Genomic DNA, 20,098 nt, shown 5'->3' with positions numbered 1-20,098 from the left:
AGGCGGGGGTATCATTGCTCACATTACACTGTACCTTTAGTTTTCAGATTTTGTCATTTTAATGGAACAAGAGGCCCAGGGGCCTTATAGGTCACCTGAGTAACATGTAACAACTTTCCAACAACTGAATTTGGTTTGACTACTTTAAACCAAATGCCTTGAAATTCACAATTTTGAAAGAGGCACCATTGTTTATCATAACTATACATTTAGCATGCTTAATTTGGTTACTTAATACCTAAAGGGAGATTAGATCTAGAGTAACAGAGAGCAAATGCATTTCCACTTTATAACCACCAGTTGTGCACACTAACCCAAAGGAACCATTGACCCTGGGGCACATATTTTAAAATTTCATAAATTTCATTTCATCGGAAATGGGTGATTTATATCAAAGAACAGATTTCAAAGTATTACTTTATTTTCAGACTATGTACCCCCCCCCCCCCCCCCGCAGTACCCCAAACGCAGGGGCCCTGAAATTAACCATTTTAGAAGGGGCATCTTTCTTCATCATATATATATATACTTAGATCATTGGCATTATACCAAGGAGCAAAGGAAAATATTTCCAAAGAATACATGTGTTTTCACAATATAATCATTATAGAGCCCCACCCTAACACCAGAACCCCTGACCCAGGGGTCATGAAATTCACAAATTGGGAAGAAGCATCCTTTCTCATCATAACTATGTTCAAAATTCAGTGGTTTTATACCCAGGAGCATAGGAGAAGATTTTTAAAGAATTTATGCATTTCACTGTATAATCAATAGAGCCCCGCCCTAACACCAGAACCCCTGACCCTGGGGCATGAAATTCATAATTTTGGAAGAGGAAATCTTATTCAACATAACTATGTACTTAGTTAGCTTATTTAATGCTCAGGAGCAGAGAAGAAGATTTTCAAAGTAATAATACATTTTCACTATATAACCTGTTTAGCCCCACCCTAGCACTAGAACCCCTGACCCTGGGGCCATGAATTTCACAATTTTGGTAGAGGACTCAATGCTGATTACAATCATACCAACAGTTTGACTGCTTGATGTCCAGGAGTAAAGAAGAAGATTGTTAAAGATTGCACTAATTTTAGTGGTTTTTGCCCCACCCCCCAGGCCCCAGGGGGACAGGGACCATGAAATTCACAATTTTTGTTCCCCTTTAGTTCAGTGGTTTCAGAGAAGCTAAAAATCTTCAAATGTTAACGCACGACGAACGACGCACGACGACGGATGAAAACTGATAGCAATAGGTCACCTGAGTTTACTCAGGTGACCTAAAAACCATTCTTATACTTCAACCCTGATTCTCACGCACATAAATAATAATAATTTTATTTGTACCAAAAAATTAAAAAGTTTGACAGTTCTTTTTCTCCTGTGATATTTAAAGCCGACTTTTTAATATATTTTTTTTAAAATAAAAAATAAAAAAATCAAATACTTTTCTACTTTGAAATAAAACTATACAATGTATCATATTAAAATCTGTAAGTATTTTCCTTGGACTCTTTTAGGTAAAAATAATTAAAAATGCTTCAGATTAATCTTTCACTATATATCAGATTAATCTTTCACCCAAGCATTCAGTGAAATTAAAGGGATTTTGCATCAAAATATATGTTGTTACAGACTACAAAACAAGTAAAGACTATCTATATAAATGCGTTCTCAAGTTTGTCCTACTAATGGATAATGAGACGCCGTGAAATCATTATCATTGATAGCTCTCGGCATGATGCAAGTATGATAATAAAAAGGCTAGTTTAATTGTATTTGCATGTACATTGTTTGAAATAGAGGCCCAAATGAGGGCGTGAAAAAATTAGGTAATGATGATAAAAAATGAAGATACAAGCAATAAAAAATTAGATAGAACCTATTAAAATATTTTTTAATGGATTGTGCTGCTAAAAGATTCAATTACCGTCTGATTTTTGAATACTCATTTAAATTTTGATGAGACTTTAAAAACATGTAAGCATAAAATCACAACATGACATATTACATATAATGAAACATTTTACGGTATTTTTATCAATATATCAATATGTGTGTAGTCATTTACTATCTGAATTACGTGTACCACAGCAGAAATAAGATTAGGGACATAAGTGGTTGCCAATTCATAATATGCATATTGTTCAGGATCGATTTCCGTACGTATGAAAGTGTACTTATTGACACCTATTATGATAACCTCTTACAAAAAAAGAAGCCGACAGAGGGTTTGGTATTTCCAATTGTATATATTTAGACGACTCAGTAGAGTTACATTACTTGCTCAGTGGCGCTGTATTTTGTAGGCTGTCTTAGCGCTTTAAAGCTGACATGAATTCTTAAAAACGCAATATTTTCATCTATGTACGACTTGTTTCATACCAACTATAGCCGTATTCCGCCATATTTCTTTCAGATACATTGTCTCATTGTAACGATATATACCCCAATGCGCTCGTTACACTTCTTTTTCGATTTTTCGGTTTGGGTATCGACTTGTGCACATCTCCGACAGTAAAGCATATGAGAACACATGAGGTGATCAAGACATTTCAAAACTACAATAAACAACACAATAATCATATTTCTGAATAATTATTGATTTGAATCAAAAGAAAAAAAAAATGCAAGTTTGGAAGAGAAATTTAGAAGAACGAGTACGTTTTTTTACACTGCGCCAATTTATGCAGAATAAACTTGAAATAAATAGCAGTTGAATCTGCAAACACATTTTGAAATTATATCATTTAAATGGAACAAAACAACCAACGTCTTTGATTTGCAGCTCCTATACAATTGATGCATATCGAGAAAACGCCTCGAGCGCTGTAAACCTATCCATACCTGGTAATAAGGTTACTGCATCGGTTTGAAGATGTGCACAAGTCAAGTGATATACACCCTGAATTCCATTTATTGAAATATGCATCACAAAAAAGAAAGAAACTCCGTAAAAGCTCAATAGTAAACACACTGTCTTTACTCCGTACAGACTAGCACGCCGATACACTTAGTCCGTGCTGATCAGATTTTGGTCAGGGAAAATATCACAAGTGGAAAAAAAAAGTTATTTGGTATTTGCGCAGCTGAAAAGGGGGGGGGGTATTATAACTGCTGTTCATAAGCTATAATTGTGAATTAATATACATTCTATACAAAGTCATGTATATAGTCTGCAGTTGGTTTGCGTCGCAAAATTCATTTGTCAATTATAACTTATTTTAGTAATAATCTCAAATCTAAACTAAGTAATTTGATGTACGGTAATTATTTACTTCAAATCTTAAAAGCAGTTAACCAGAATGCAATTTTTTTATGTGTACATCTATGCGTTCTTTAACATTAAATTTCACTAAGTGGTTTAAGAGGATTTGCGGATACTGTATAGGGGATTAATTTCACGGGTTGTAATTTTCACGTTTTTCTCTTCTCCGACACAGTCGCGGTTTCAGGAATTCGCGGAATTTTGGTATATAATAAAAGTTTCCTCCCTTATCTATACCCAATGAAAACGTATTCACTGCTTCTTGAATTCACGGATTCATTAACACCGTGAATATAGCGAATATTTACACCGCGAGTTATTTTTCCCCAATACAGTAAGTGATGTGTACCCCAAAGCGTAACAGACAGACGGACGGACATAACGATTACTATATACCCTTCCACTTTTCAAGCGGGGGATATAATAAACGTGAAATATACATCACATGGATGGGAACATTGGGAATTTCTCAAATACCTTCTCAAACGCATTGGCGTCGGAAGCAAAATGAAAGTGTGGGGGCTAAGTGCAAAGAAATTTTTTTTCATACATTCTAGAAAATCTGACAAGCTATTTCCTCTTTTTAACCTATGCTGCGACTTGTCTGTGGAAAGTGGTGGTGGTGGGGGGGGGGGGGGGCTAAACCTATACGCAGCAATGTTCAATGTCTATACTACGTGTAAGTATATATTTGTAACCCCCACCCCCCACCCCGGTTCCGACGCCTATGCTCAAACGTACGTGTCGAACCTGGACCTGGACAACAGACAAGTGAATTTTTAAAAAGCTAACTGTAGGTAGAATGTGGAATTATCACGGGGTGTTTGCTCTCTCTCTCTCTCTCTCTCTCTCTCTATATATATATATATATATATATGCTTTTTCTAATAATCATTAATTATTTATGTCTAGAAATTTAATTCACATTAAATTATATTCTATTTTCATTATCATCGTACCACAGAATCAAACTCGTTTATTATACCCCTCGCAACAAACAAGTTGCTTGAGGTATAATGTTTTTGACCCCTCAGTCAGTCTTTTTTTTTTCTCACAAACTACTGCACAGAGTTTTGTCGAACTTTGCAGATATTCATAGGAGACAATATGCTTGTAGATTTGCACATCACCAGGGAAATCCGAATTCTTTACTTTTTCGGGAATTTCCGCACTTTTACATTTAGATTTTGGCCATATCTTGAATATAGAGATGAGCAGTTTGTCAGCGCAATTCCTCATAAACCGCTGCAAACAATTTCGTCAAACTTTGCAGATATTTAGGACACAATCTGTATAGATTCCTTTATTTTTTTCTGGGAATTTCAGCACTTCGACTTTTGGGGGAGCGTGAGGTATGTGATCTTGCTCAATTTTTCTTCCCGGCATTTTGCTGTTGTTTCCCGACACCGCCAAGGTACCCTTGATATTTCCTTAATATAAAAATTGTTCATTTAGGAAGTGATGGAGAACCAAACAAGAAATCTGTGAGCAAATGCTCACTAGTAATACCCCCGCTCTGATATGTGAATAAACACTATCATGTTAATATACACAAGTTCAATTACGAGCAAATGCACATAGATACGAAGGGCGTTCAATAAATAATGTCATTTTCTCGATGACATACAACATAGTAGTCATATGACATGAACCTTGACTTTTTCTCATTACTGAATCTTTAATGAATTGATAACAGTTTGTGTGACCACTTTTCATCGTATTATTTCATCGTGGGAAGCTGGAAAACAAGGGCTATTCGAGACACTGCATTAAAATGATTGGTCAAGAATCAGTAAACTTGAGTTAAATTAAACGCTTCATTAAATCAGCTTTAAAACTTGTTAATATCCTAAAAATATATTAACTGAAATATGTGAAATTTACAGCAACAAATGCCTGTTATATAGACATGTGAACAAGTAGATTTCAATAAACAAAAATTATATAATGGGCATCAAAAATGGGTACCGTCTGGGGCAACAATGTCTTACAACAACCAATGTAAATTTGCGAAATTTCAACAAAGTATAACTAATTATGTTTTATTGACTTTAACACACATAGCAAAATTGATAAAAATCATTTTGGGGATAGTTCAAACTGTTTTAAAGAAACATTTTTTAATAAAAAAGTTTAATACTCAAAGATCACCCTATATTTTGAAAAATGAGAGAAAACAACAGCGTGTAGGAATATCCAAACAATTATTTTAAAAAATCAAAAATTGTACTTTACCACGTTTGAATGAAATTCTAACAGATAATGAAACTTGAATCCATTTTGCTTTAAGCCCACAAAACAAATTATCAATAAGATGCACTTGACAAAACTACAAAGGCCTAAGAAGAGCAAAAAATTGCATGAGAATAAAACCGTTTTATATGCTATTTTCTTAAATATTAGCGGTCTCGTTGCTCAAATTCATATTCTGGGAGGAAGTTCAATTTATAGAGGAGTCTAGAAAACATTTTTTTTTTTTTGCAAAACAAGGAAAGGTTTATGAGAGAAAGGAAACAGAATGAGGAATTCACTACATTAAGTGTCTTCATGACGGCGTCCAAACCTAAAGGCCATGAATAGTAAAGGAGTTTAGGGGATAAAAAGGAAGTTAGTGTTTTGTCACACCAACAAAATTTGCTAGATCTTTCAATCTTTGACTTGTTTCATTTCCTAAACTTAGAAAAACATCTAACAGAAAGAAAAAAAACAAGTACAATAAATCATAGGATCTGGTGTATTCCAGTATACGAAGAGTCATACTCAAAAATGTGTTCGAAAAACAATTATAAATTGAATGAAAATGTTACGGATATGTGTTTTAATTGAAAGATAATATTTTAGTTAAATCATTAAGACAGTCATCGAAAAGCGTTTTTTGTTTCTTTCCGAGCCCCAATGACATTATTTATTGAACGCCCCTCGTATATGAAGTTGATATCAGATTCACATCAAAATTAATCCCACCATATTGCATGCCTCAACAAAGTGTGTAATAAAAGTTCAAGTATTTGCTACGAATAGTTGATGAGAAAACTGTGAGATATTTGTAGAGGCGTCCCGGAATGACCGAGACAACAAATCCCTCTATATTTTCCGAAAATGGCAACTGCCGTACCTACACTCTTACGATATACAGTAAAACGACATTTTTAAAACATGCTAATCTTAGTAATCGTTTTTTATGTTTATGTTTTCGAGTGTATTTAGACACACCTAGGAAAAACATTAATACACAAAATACACCAACCTGATACCAAGTGCCTAAGGAAAAAAAGAGGAATTAGCAATAGTGCATTCAAATGATTTTAATTACATGATATCTAGTACTAGTATTTGTTTGACTTTCAACATTTCGAAATAATATATGTTATACTCAGTATTAAACTTAATCTTAAAAAATTTGAGGAATACCTTGACATTAGATATTTTTTTAAACAAGAGGCCCATGGGCCTTATAGGTCACCTGAGCATTATGCAACAACTTTCCAGTGATTGAATTTGATTCATGTTTTAAGCCAGATGCTATGCTATTCACAATTTTGAAAGAGGGACCGTTGATCATCATAACAATACACTTAGCAGTTGCTTAGTTTGTTTACTTAATACCCATAGGCAGGGTAGGGGAACAAAAAATGCATTTCAAGTAATCAGTAATATTCAGCAATAATCAGTAATGCCCCTATCACACATGAACCCCTGACCCTTTAAGCCTAGATACACACATTGCACAATTTTTGAAAAGGCACCCTTGCTTTCCAAAAATATTTGATTAATACCAAGGAGCAGATTTCAAACAATTCATCCAGTTTCAGTATATAGTATATAAGTACAGTCCCCCTCTATGGTACCCCTGACCCTGGGGCCTTGAAATTCACAATTCTTGAAGATTAGCACCCTTGCTCATCATAACTATATAAGTAGTTCATCTGCTTAATACCCAGGAGCAGAGAAGAATACTTTCAAAGAGTTAATGTATTTTCACTATATAATCAATAGAGCCCCGCCCTATCACTAGATTCCCTGACCCTAGGGCCATAAAATCAAAATTTTGGAAGAGGTATTCTTGCTCATCAAAACTATGTAATTAATTTTATTTCATTCCTAGGAGCAGAGAAGAATTTTTTTTCAAAGAATTCATGTATTTTCACTATATAATCAAAAGAGCCCCACCCTAACACCAGAACCCCTGACCTTGGGGCCATAAAATTCACAATTTTGGTAGAAGCACTCTTGCTCATCATAACTATGCACTTAGTTAGCTTATTTAATACCCAGGAGCAGAGAAGAAGATTTTCAAAGAATTCATGTATTTTCACTATCTATAATCAATAGAGCCCCACCCTAACACCAGAACCCCTGACCCTGGGGCCATAAAATTCACAATTTTGGTAGAGGCACTCTTGCTCATCAAAACTATGCACTTAGTTAGCTTATTTAATACCCAGGAGCAGAGAAGAAGATTTTCAAAGAATTCATGTATTTTTACTATATAATCTATAGTGCCCTGCCCTTACACCAGAACCCCTGACCCTGGGGCCATAAAATACACAATTTTGGTAGAGGCACTCTTGCTCATCATAACTATGCACTTAGTTAGTTTATTTAATACCCAGGAGCAGAGAAGAAGATTTTCAAAGAATTCATGTATTTTCACTATATAATCTATAGAGCCCCGCCCTAACACCAGAACCCCTGACCCTGGGGCCATAAAATTCACAATTTTGGTAGAAGCACTCTTGCTCATCATAACTATGTAGTTAGTTGGTTTATTTAATACCCAGTAGCAGAGAAGAAGATTTTAAAAGCAATAATTCATTTTCACTATATACTTATTTAGCCCCGCCCTAGCACTAGAACCCCTGACCCAGGGGCCATGAATTTCACAATTTTGGTAGAGGACGCAATGCTGATTACAATCATGCAAACAGTTTGACTGCTTGATGTCCAGGAGTAAAGAAGAAGATTTTTAAAGATTGCATTAATTTTAGTGGTTTTTGCCCCACCCCCCAGGCCCCAGGGGGGCAGGGACCATGAAATTCACAATTTTTGTTCCCCTTTACCCATAGATGCTTTGTGCCAAATTTGGTTGAAATTGGTTCAGTGGTTGCAGAGAAGAAGATGAAAATGTTCAAATGTTAACGCACGACACACAACACACGACGCACGACGACGGACGAAAACAGATAGCAATAGTTACTCAGGTGACCTAAAAACCACCTTCACATCAAATACTGTAAGAGTGGAAATTTTGACGATGTGCTAATTTTGACTATATTGACGATTTTTCTTTTCGCGTCAAAATTTACACTCGTCAAACTACGCATCATATATATAGCGTCACAAGAGACATTGACCATTCTACAGTTTTACCGCTTAATTTTCTCGGCTTTCCCCTATTAAAACTAGACCAAAGTTACTATTAATTTCCTTTGTAATTAGTTATGAAAACATAGTGATATATAATCACACTTTTTAAAAAGAATTGAATCTAAGCTAGTGTATCAAATACTAGCATGCGTAAAGCAGCGTAATTATCATGCCTTGCTTGACCATGTTTGTTACCTCAGGCAATTGATCGCTTATAATGAAAACAAAATACAACAAGAGGCCCTGGGGCCACAGCGCTAACCTGAGCACATCGGGCTTGAATTTACTCCCCCCGCCCCCCCCCCCCCCTCCAGGCGGTCATCGTTTGAACAAACTAGAATCTACACTACCTGAGGATGATTCCATATAAATATCACTAATCATAGCTTTGAAGTACTTGAAAAGAAGATTTTAAAAGGTTTCCCTATATATCCTAATGTAAAACTTGGGTCGGCCATTTTGGCCCCACCCTAGCCCCGGGGGTCATGATTTGAACAAACTTGAATCTGCACTACCTGGGGATGATTCCACATGAGTTTCATCTTTCCTGGCCCAGTGGTTCTGGAGAAGAAGATTTTTAAAGATTTTTCCTATATATTCCTATGTAAAACTTGGGTCGGCCATTTTGGCCCCACCCTAGCCCCGGGGGTCATGATTTGAACAAACTTGAATCTACACTACCTGAGGATGATTCCACATGAGTTTCATCTTTCCTGGCCCAGTGGTTCTGGAGAAGAAGATTTTTAAAGATTTTTCCTATATATTCCTATGTAAAACTTGGGTCGGCCATTTTGGCCCTACCCTTGCCCTGGGGGTCATGATTTGAACAAACTTGAATCTATACTACCTGACGATGATTCCACATGAGTTTCATCTTTCCTGGCCCAGTGGTTCTGAAGAAGAAGATTTTTAAAGATTTTTCTTATATATTCCTATGTAAAACTAGGGTCAGCCATTTTGGACCCACCCTTGCCCCGGGGGTCATGATTTGAACAAACTTGAATCTGCACTACCTGAGGATGATTCCACATGAGTTTCATCTTTCCTGTCCCAGTGGTTCTGGAGATGAAGATTTTTAAAGAATTTTCCTATATATTTCTATGTAAAACTTTGGTCAGCCATTTTGGCCCCACCCTTGCCCCGGGGGTCATGATTTGAACAAACTTGAATCTGCACTACCTGAGGATGATTCCACATGAGTTTCATCTTTCCTGGCCAAGTGGTTCTGGAGTAGAAGATTTTTAAAGATTTTTCCAATATATTTCTATGTAAAACTTGGGTCGGCCATTTTGGCCCCACCCTTGCCCCGGGGGTCATGATTTGAACAAACTTGAATCTACACTACCTGAGGATGATTCCACATGAGTTTCATCTTTCCTGGCCCAGTGGTTCTGGAGAAGAAGATTTTTAAAGATTTTTCTTAGACATGTATATCCCTATGTAAAACTAGGGTCGGCCATTTTGGCCCCACCCTTGCCCTGGGGGTCATGATTTGAACAAACTTGAATCTACACTACCTGAGGATGATTCCACATGAGTTTCATCTTTCCTGGCCCAGTAGTTCTGGAGAAGAAGATTTTTTAAAGATTTTTCCTATATATTCCAATGTAAAACTAGGGTCGGCCATTTTGGCCCCACCCTTGCCCCAGGGGTCATGATTTGAACAAACTTGAATCTACACTACCTGAGGATGATTCCAAATGAGTTTCATCTTTCCTGGCCAAGTGGTTCTGGAGAAGAAGATTTTTAAAGATTTTTCCTATATATTCCTATGTAAAACTTGGGTCGGCCATTTTGGCCCCACCCTTGCCCCGGGGGTCATGATTTGAACAAAATTGAATCTACACTACCTGAGGATGATTCCACCTGATTTTCATCTTTCCTGGCCCAGCGGTTCTGGAGAAGAAGATTTTTTAAAAATGCCATTAATTTTTAACAAATACTTGATAATCTCCCCTTGGAAAAGGGCGTGGCCCTTCATTTGAACAAACTTGAATCCCCTTCACCCAAGGATGCTTTGTGCCAAGTTTTGTTGAAATTGGCCCAGTGGTTCTTGAGAAGAAGTCGAAAATGTGAAAAGTTTACAGACAGACGGACAGCTAGACAGACAGACGGACGCCGGACAAAATGTGATCAGAAAAGCTCACTTGAGCCTTTGGCTCAGGTGAGCTAAAAAGGTACAGTAATTTATGTATCCGTAATTGAATCTTTCACACATAAAGGGTTTGTACAATCTTACACACTGTAGACGGTCTAACTGTAACTGTGGAATTCTCTTTTTACTTCGTGAAATAAAAATGCATATCTTGATTCACTATTTCGTCAAAATTAACACTCGTCAATTTTTGTAAACAAAAAATCGTCAATTTTTCAACTCGTCAATATAACCACGTCTACAGTAACCACAGCATAATATAATAAAGCACCACCTTCATATTCACAGCATAATATAATAGAGCACCATCTTCATATAAAATAACCACAGCACCATCTTCATATAAAATAACCACAGCACCATCTTTATATGAAATAACCACAGCATAATATAATAGAACACCATCTTCATCTAAAATAACCACAGCATAATAGAGCATCACTTTCGTATAAAATAACCACAGCATAATATAATAGAGCACCCCCTTCATATAAAATAACCACAGCATAATATAATAGAGCACCATCTCCATATAATAAAGCACCACCTTCATATACTAAAGCACCATCTTCATATAAAACTAGATGCTGTCATGAGACAGTAATACCCGCACTTATGTGTTTGCCTCTAAATACACACCCGTACATATTGGGCTTTCCAAGGAAAAGTCAAAATAATTCTATAATTTACACAGTACATGTATTTGTCACATAGAGTATAACATTCTCAGACCTTGTGACTTATGACTCAGTGTTTTATATACTTCATAGGCATCGGAAGGAAATTGAAAGTGTGGGGGGGGGGGGGGGGGCTAAATCAACAAAAAAGGTAAACTCCAATTTTCAAAGATAGAAAATGTCTATCTTTGCAAAAAGGGGGGGGGGTTAAAGCCCCCCTAGCGCCCCCCCCCCCTTCTTGCTCCGATGCCCATGTGCTTGAAAAAACAGAATCTAATTAATGGTGTGAATTAGATTTTAAAAAATGTTTGATCATAATTGGAACCTTTTTAAATTAAATAATGCCCCCCTCCCCCAAACACCACACACATACACACCCTCGATCTCACGAAACGTACAGTTTGTTTTTTTAAATAGGCTACATATGTAGATGGAAAAGTTATGTTAAAATATAGCTTGTTATGAATTAATTTATTAAAATTTGTTCTTCAACTTCACACGTTTACATGTAAACACCTTTTGGGAAATTTCTACATCACATTGGGTTGCGTCGCCATTAACATATTTTTAGATTAAGCTTCACTCGGCACACCTCGGCTGATTCGCACTGAACGGAATCATCCAAAGTTTACATAGCATGCACATGGTGCAGATGTGTATGGAAAATATTCATTTTGTGTTATAATTGGATTATATTTCATGAAGTTGACAATACTTGTGACAGTCGGTAAGTACAAGTTTAAGTATAGATTGGGGTTAAATAAACCGAAAGTTTAGGTTAAAGTTCAAAGATCATTGCATGGAACAGTAGTCAAATTTCATATTGTGAAGTTATCTCCCGTTGTTTATGTGACATTCAGTTACTGGTGCAGATCCAGATTTTTTTTCAGGAGGGGAAGGGGGGTTCACACCTCAGTCATAAAAATGCTAGCCCAGAATTTCCTCACAAGCAAAGAAAAATAAATGAAAACAAAACAAAATCAATGATAGTGGTGTCATAGGGTCAATGTTTTATAAGGGGGATATAAACGTCCAAAGTCATTTTTTCTCTTTTGCTTCAGTATATAGTCTTTTTTGAATAACAAAGCAAATTCCAGGGGGCGGGGGTCCACTTTCCCTAGCCACTCCCTGTCCCTGAAATTACAATTGATCTTGTGACTCCAAAATAGACTTTTTCCCCATTTGACTATATACATATTTTGCTTCTTGTATTTATCAATAATGTTTGTCTGAAGAAATTTAATCAGCAAGTGCTAGGGCTTTCATGCTTAACATGTGTATTCATTGTGAACTTTTAACAGGTATAAATATGTTTGACCTTGACCCTAGAGTTTGACCCACTGAAAAAAAAACTTTAACCTTGGCAATGAACTTTTGAACAAGAAGTACCAGGGATTTCTTATTTTACATGTGTATTCCTTGTGATAAGACTTTGATACCAACAATTTTGACCCTTTGACCTTGACCTTTGAGTTTGCCATACATATTAGAAACTTCAACCTTTGCCATAAGCTGCCATACATGGGCATCAGTGTTTAACAAACACATCTTGTCTTCATTATTTTTAAGTGGCGGTATCTCCATATGAGGGAAAAATTCCAGAGAGAGATGTTTTCACAATAAACAAACAAATTACTAAAAATAACATAAAACATGAGCATGTTGGTTGTATCTCTTGTTCTCCCTTGAATCAGAACTGATTATATAAATATTTTAAAACAATAATTATGAGATTTGAAAAGGTTGTGCATCTTGAAATTGACCAAGTTCTGCGATTGATTTAGCTTTACTAAAGTTTACTACCTTTATTTTGCTACTTAAAACACCTTGATTAATTATTTTCAATCATACTGTTTTCTGAAATGTTTCTTTCAATAATGGATACATATGTCATACATTTTCAGCTTCTCCAAAAATTGCATTAAAAAAAAAAACTTTTCAAATACTGTAACCATGGAAATCCTCTAAAATACTTGTGAATCCTACATTTTTAGCTCATATGAACTTTTCTGGTTTCCTTATCACATTACGTCTGTCGTCCATCTGTTTGTCTGGAAAGTTTTTACATTTTTAACTTCTCTACAACCACTGGGCCAATTTTAACCAATTCACATAGAAATATGTACATCTGTATGTCATTCTGTCAATTTAACCTTGGTCATCACGGTCATATCTATTAAATGTGAAGAGACAAGGCATTTGTATTAAACATAGGTACTAGAATTTACCTATGACAATGGCATGATTTTTTTTTACCCATGACCTTGAAGTTTGACCTACTTGCAAAAAAAATTACATTGCTTTAAATTTATCATTTTGGTAGAATTCATATTATACATGCATGTATATTATTACCTGTGTTAAGACCTTTCTTAATAAATCATGACTTGGTGACCTTGACTGAAGCTTAACCCACTTTTCAAAAATGTTGCATTTGCTTATAACTTTAGATTGAGAAGAGATATGACTTTCACATTTGACATGTACATTACTCATAAGAATGCTTCCCAGGATGCTATGATGCTATTATGTTGATGTTTTACCTAATTTTCAAAATATTTAACTCTCCTAAAAGATGATGAGGCTAACGATTTGACCCCCCGGGGCAAAATGAAAATACCAAAACCTTACTGCACATCTACATAATACCACCAACCATCTCCCAAAAGATGATTAGGCTGCTGAGTAAAATGTAGAAGGAGTTCAGGGAAGACAGGGCTTTTTGCATAAAAAAAACGTCAATTTTCGACCCCAATTTGACCCCCCAAGGCAAAATCAAAATTCCGAAACCTTCCTGCACATCTACATGACACCACCAACCATCTCCCAAAAGATGATTAAGCTGCTGAGTAAAATATAGAAGGAGTTCAGGGAAGACGGGGCTTTTAGCATAAAAAACGTTATTTTTTGACCCCCATTTGACCCCCCGGGGCAAAATCAAAATTCCGTAACTTTACTTCACATCTACATGACACCCCCAACCATCTCCCAAATGATGATTAGGCTGCTGAATAAAATGTAGAAGGAGTTCAGGGAAGAAGGGGCTTTTAGCATAAAAAACGTTTTTTTAACCACCCCCATTTGACCCCCCGGGGCAAAATCAAAATTCCAAAACCTTACTGCACATCTACATGACACCTCCAACCATCTCCTAAAAGATGATTAGGCTGCTGAGTAAAATGTATAAGGAGTTCAGGGAAGAAGGGGCTTTTAGCATAAAAAACGTCCTTTTTCGACCCCCATTTGACCCCCCGGGGCAAAATCAAAATTCCGAAACCTTACTGCACATCTACATGACACCCCCAACCATCTCCTAAAAGATGATTAGGCTGCTGAGTAAAATGTAGAAGGAGTTCAGGGAGGAAGATGCTTTTTGTATAAAAAACGTCCTTTTTCGACCCCCATTTGACCCCCCGGGGCAAAATCAAAATTCTGAAACCTTACTGCACATCTACATGACACCACCAACCATCTCTCAAAAGATGATTAGGCTGCTGAGTAAAATGTAGAAGGAGTTCAGGGAAGACGGGGCTTTTTGCATAAAAAACGTCATTTTTCGACCCCCATTTGATCCCCCGAGGCAAAATCAAAAGTCCGAAACCTTACTGCACATCTACATGACAACCTCAACCATCTCCCAAAAGATGATTAAGGTACTGTGAAAAATGTAGGAGGAGTTCAGGGAAGAAAAGTGTGACAGACGGACGGACATGAGTAACAACAATATACCCGAACTTTCTTTAGAAAGTGCGGGTATAATAACCACAGCATAATATTATAGAGCACCATCTTCTCATGAAATAGCCACATTATTAGGCAGCTATGGCGTTCCATAGAAATTTCTGACTATTCCCGTCAAGGGTGTAGCGCCGAGTGTGCATGTAAATTGTTAGCCGCTGGACATTCACACATGACAACAAAAACGTAAACACACATAACATACTAAACAAACCGGAAGTTCTTTCGTTTCTTCGGTGACAACATGATGCAGTCACTGGGTTGTGAAAATAAACCGGCATTTAATTGAGGATATGTTAAGCATTTAAATGTGTTTTGTATAAAAACGCATAGATTTATGATGAAAGGTTCCCAAGGAAGCACAATTTTGCAAACATGCAGCTAATTGTTTTTAAACAAAACACAAAACGCAGAGCAGTGTAGTTGGATAAAGACTTGAAGTGTTGGACTCTGTGGTATCTTTTATCTCAAGCTCACCAGGATATATTGTATCGACGTAGGAATGGAAATTACCGTTACTAATTGACAATACATCGTCGATATATCTACATGTAAATGTCGAGTTGAAGGCCACAACAAGTGTTTTCTTCTTTTCACGCATAAGATTTTGCATAAATTCTGCTTCATATGAATATAAAAATAAGTCTGCTAATAACGGAGCGCAATTTGTACCCATGGGAATTCCAATAGATTGTTGGAATACCTGGTCTCCAAAAACCACATAGATATTGTCAATCAGAAAATCAAGCATCTTCTTGATGTCAACTTCATAGTACTTATGTGTGCAATCAGAATCTGTTTTAATAAAACAACTCAAATGACCAATGACGAATATATCTATATATGTATCAAATAATGAAAAATGAAAGTATGGGGGTATTCAAACTTAATTTATTCTTAATCATGATAAGATTATAACTAGATATCATTGAGATGGTGGCCATCTCAAAGGGCCCCGCCTTTAGCAATGACATGAAAATGTAAGGTAGCTGAAAAGTGTTAATTTGGAAGGTGTTTGAGATTAAAGGGGACAAAAAGTAACTACTCCCTGAAAAATAATTCAATAAAGAAACTTTTAAAAATGTATCCTCTATGAATATTGTTGCATATCCTTTATCATAATATGGTAGAAAAATCACATACCCAGTCAATTTGTTTGAGGCCGAGTGGACTTTTAAAACAGAAAAAAATTATGTACCCAAAAAATATTTTAAACAGAGAGGTTATTTTTGACCTTGACCCTTGACTAGTAATTTCGTTCAAGGTCACTGCAAATCAATTTACCACTGGCACTCTCTGAGTGAAGTATGAGCCACATTGGACAAAGGGGAGAGAAGATGTGCTCCGGACAAGGACTTTTCATATGATATTGATATGATTCTGCTATGACCTTATCCTTAGACCTTTAACATGCTTCAAGGTCACTGCAGTGACTGCACATCCTTCACCCAAAAGCACTCTGTGAAAAAGGTATGAACCTAGTTGGACAAAGGTCAGAGATATGCTCCACACAAGGATTTTTCATATAATTCTACTTTAACTTTAACCTTTGACGTAGGCTTAAAAAAAATAAGTTTTTTCCTGTAACATTCCCAAAAAATTAAGGGTCGGTAGGTCGGGAATTCTTTTTTTTTTTTCTTTTTTTTTTTGCTTATGAATGGTCAAACATCCCCGGACTGAATATACCAGGTGTCATATTTACAGTGGACACCCAACATGGCATCCAAAATGGCTGCTTATAGCGGCAGAAAACGAACTTCAGAAAGTTGTAGGGGGAAATTGTTGTTACAATAATGATTACTCTTTAAAACTAAGGTAAATATAAACTTGGTTGACATATTTTATGTCTCAAGTTAAGCTACAAGCTAATTTTTTTTTAATAAATGGAATCAGCTGATTGATCAAACGAAGTTTTGCCATATTTGTCAGAAAAAAAATCCACCCGGGGGTAATTTGAATGGGTCGGTCGGGTTACAGGAAACGAACATTTTTTTTTTTAGGCCCTAGAAATATTATTCAAGGTCATTGAACACCCTAAGGCACTCTGTGGGTGAAGGATGAGCCAGATTGGGCCAAAGGAGAGAAGATATGCTCTACACAAGGATTTTTCAAACAATTCTGCTATGACCTTGACCTTTGACCTAAAAACCTGGTTCAAGGTCACTGCACACCGGTTACCCAAGGGCACTCTGTGGGTGAAGTATGAGCCAGATTGGGCCAAGGAGAGAGAAGATATGCTCTAGACAAGAGATCTTGGATGGACGGACAGCCCTACGGACAGACTGATCACTACAGGGTGCCCGCCAAGCGGGGCCCTAATAATTTAATCAAAATGTGACTGCATCCATCGTTCAATATTTGCTGTATGTGTCGTTGTGCAGTACAGTATTTTCATTGTGCGAGTCGTTGGTAAATTATGTGCGTTCTAAATTGAAAAGTTCTAGTATTCTATTTTATCTTTCCTTCTCATTTACATGACTCCAAATTGAAATGTCATTGTCGCTTGTTTCTGGCTGTTTTTTGTTGTGTAAATGTGATTAATTTATAGACGTTTTGCGATTAGACCATTTTTTTTTCGATATAGAAGCTCTTTAAACCAAAGTGTATAAAAAATAATTTACATAATTTAACTTCCTATTTACAGAGACTAAAGTAAAAATTATTTTGTTTTAAATTGTGTAATTTCAAACCTAAACATTGAAATGTAAAACTCTGAAACACAGAAAACATTGTTTTAGTATCACAATTTTTAATATTTGTTATTTCGGGAAATAATTATATCTCTTGTGGACTAGAAACAAGGCACAAGCGATACATGCATGTGAAAATATGTCAGCAAACGATTGCGTTTTTAAATTTGCTACCTTCATATTCATTCAATTTTAATACAAACAATTGACACTTATTCAGCGGGATACGCAGAATGATAATTAAGTTAATTCAGCATGTTTGTTTGTCAATAATAATGCTTAATTTGCATTTCAACTAGTACTTGTTCTTCTCTAGGCCTGTTTATACGCTTCGATACACAAGCACTTCCGGTTTGTGTAGTATGTGGGTTAGACAGTGTGTAATAGAAATAATTAAAACATTGAAATTGGAACTTTTAATTTCCTACACTGGTTACAGATTAGAAGCCATTGGACTACTTATTTGATATGGATTAATTAATTAAAAAATCAATTTTATTTTAAAATTTTATTTCTACTCTTTACAAAGATTAAATTGATTTGAAGGTTTTTAAGAAAATAAAATAGGGCAATATTTAATCAGCAATTTACTTAAAAAGTAAAATATGACTATGTTAAAATTCTTTTTAAAGAAATTCTACTATCAGAATATTTGCTAAAAAAAAATCAGTTAACCTGTCTTAAAAAATGTTTATGAGATGGTAGGGGAGTGAAGGTTTTTCATTCATTTAAAATCAGTGTAATTGAAAGTAATTGAAAAGCAATTGTGAATTACATGCCTTTTGGAAAGTAATTAATTAAATTGCCATTACTTTCAATTACATTGAAATTTGTAATTAATTACAGTCAATTACCATTACACATTACCATTACCCCATCCCTGATGTTGTAATAAAGTAGTTCAGATAAGAATAAATTCTTACCTGATTTTGTCGATGTCCTAAACATGTTTTCAATGCCCGTTAAATGCATTCCGAAAAATAGACTTATTATTAAATATATGGATGAAGCCGATATGATAAAAAGTAAAACAATATTTTTAAATTCCACTTGTGTCTTTGAATAAAGAGGTTGTACATGTAAGTCCAAACATTCATCAATGTGACGCATTATTGTGTCATGGAGTTCATTTGGGCGATCATGTAATACATCAAGCAGGTACGAAACCCATTCACAACGTATCCCGATTTCCTTATTCTTCAGATCTGATAGCTTCTTAGCAGCGTCCATACATTTCAAATTTCCACAAACTGTGTTGTGTTGAAGACAATTTAATAATACGTTCAGACATTTTTTCAGATCTTTTTCCTCGATATGGCATGATTTATTGTGTGCAAAATTTTTGTTCCGAATTGTACGAATTTTTGTCATTAACTGTTTATTTTTTCCTATGTCAAAGTAAAGGCAGTTTTCTAATAACGAAATAATATTTGTGATATCATCCAAACCACATTCAGTAACATTTTGACAATTGTGTATGAATACATTGATAATTTGATTAATTGTAGCCTCAGTGCTATCCCTTCCCCATGTTCTTGAATCAAACAACTGCCAGTTTATTCGATTAATTAGACCTGGGTACCTCATTAACCTCCGTAACTCCTCTCGCCATTTTTTGCACGTGTCACACCACTGATTCACACTCTTAGAATGCATCTTTACACAGTTTATGGTACATGGCAAGTGTGTGGCGCACCTCCTAGATAATCGCACATAAATTCCATCGATTTGAGTTTTTATATAGTCCTTCAGTCCCTCTTTAGTGAAGTGTAAGGCAATTATCAAAGTAACATAATTCTGAAATCTGTCGTCTGACGCAAACGTGTGTATCTCGTCGGCCATTTTTTTTAACTTGATTTAAATCTAAATTTAGAAGGAAAAAGGTAAATGCATATGGGTCATAGTCGTAGGCGTTGGGTAAAAAGCTGATTGGTGACTGGAGTGGACTAGAGTCTTGTGGAGTCAGAGTCTGTATCATTTGATTTCTGTTACACACAAGCATTGCTTTGCAACATAGTTTTGGGTTAGTGAATACCAAATGAAAAAAATAAAAATAATGATAGGGGGTTCAGGTATGTAATCATGCCATTTAAACGCAATTTATTGGTGTTTATAAACGTAATTTTTGCATTATTATTCATATTTATCTAAATTTTAAGTATAATGAATTTTTTCTACATTGTTTGAACTTTCGTAAGCAGAT

The 20,098-nt window shown here is 35.7% G+C and overlaps 1 protein-coding gene across 1 annotated transcript in view; it reads right to left on the bottom strand.

Moving 5' to 3' along the window:
- The window catches only part of LOC134249859 (ankyrin repeat domain-containing protein 50-like), a 32,598-nt gene extending 12,872 nt beyond the window's left edge, over nucleotides 1-19,726 (bottom strand). The window contains exon 1 of the mRNA XM_062732252.1: nucleotides 18,819-19,726. Within this exon, the coding sequence (XP_062588236.1) occupies nucleotides 18,819-19,551 (733 nt within the window). The 5' untranslated portion in view covers nucleotides 19,552-19,726. The remainder of the gene's footprint in view (nucleotides 1-18,818) is intronic.
- Nucleotides 19,727-20,098: the final 372 nt, after the last annotated feature.

The sequence above is a fragment of the Saccostrea cucullata genome, unplaced genomic scaffold (genome assembly GCF_032062105.1).
Source record: "Saccostrea cucullata isolate Sc308-1 unplaced genomic scaffold, CSIRO_AGI_Scuc_v1 ctg4339, whole genome shotgun sequence".
Classification (NCBI taxonomy): Eukaryota; Metazoa; Mollusca; class Bivalvia; order Ostreida; family Ostreidae; genus Saccostrea; species Saccostrea cuccullata.
This window is presented reverse-complemented; position numbering and strand designations above follow the sequence as displayed.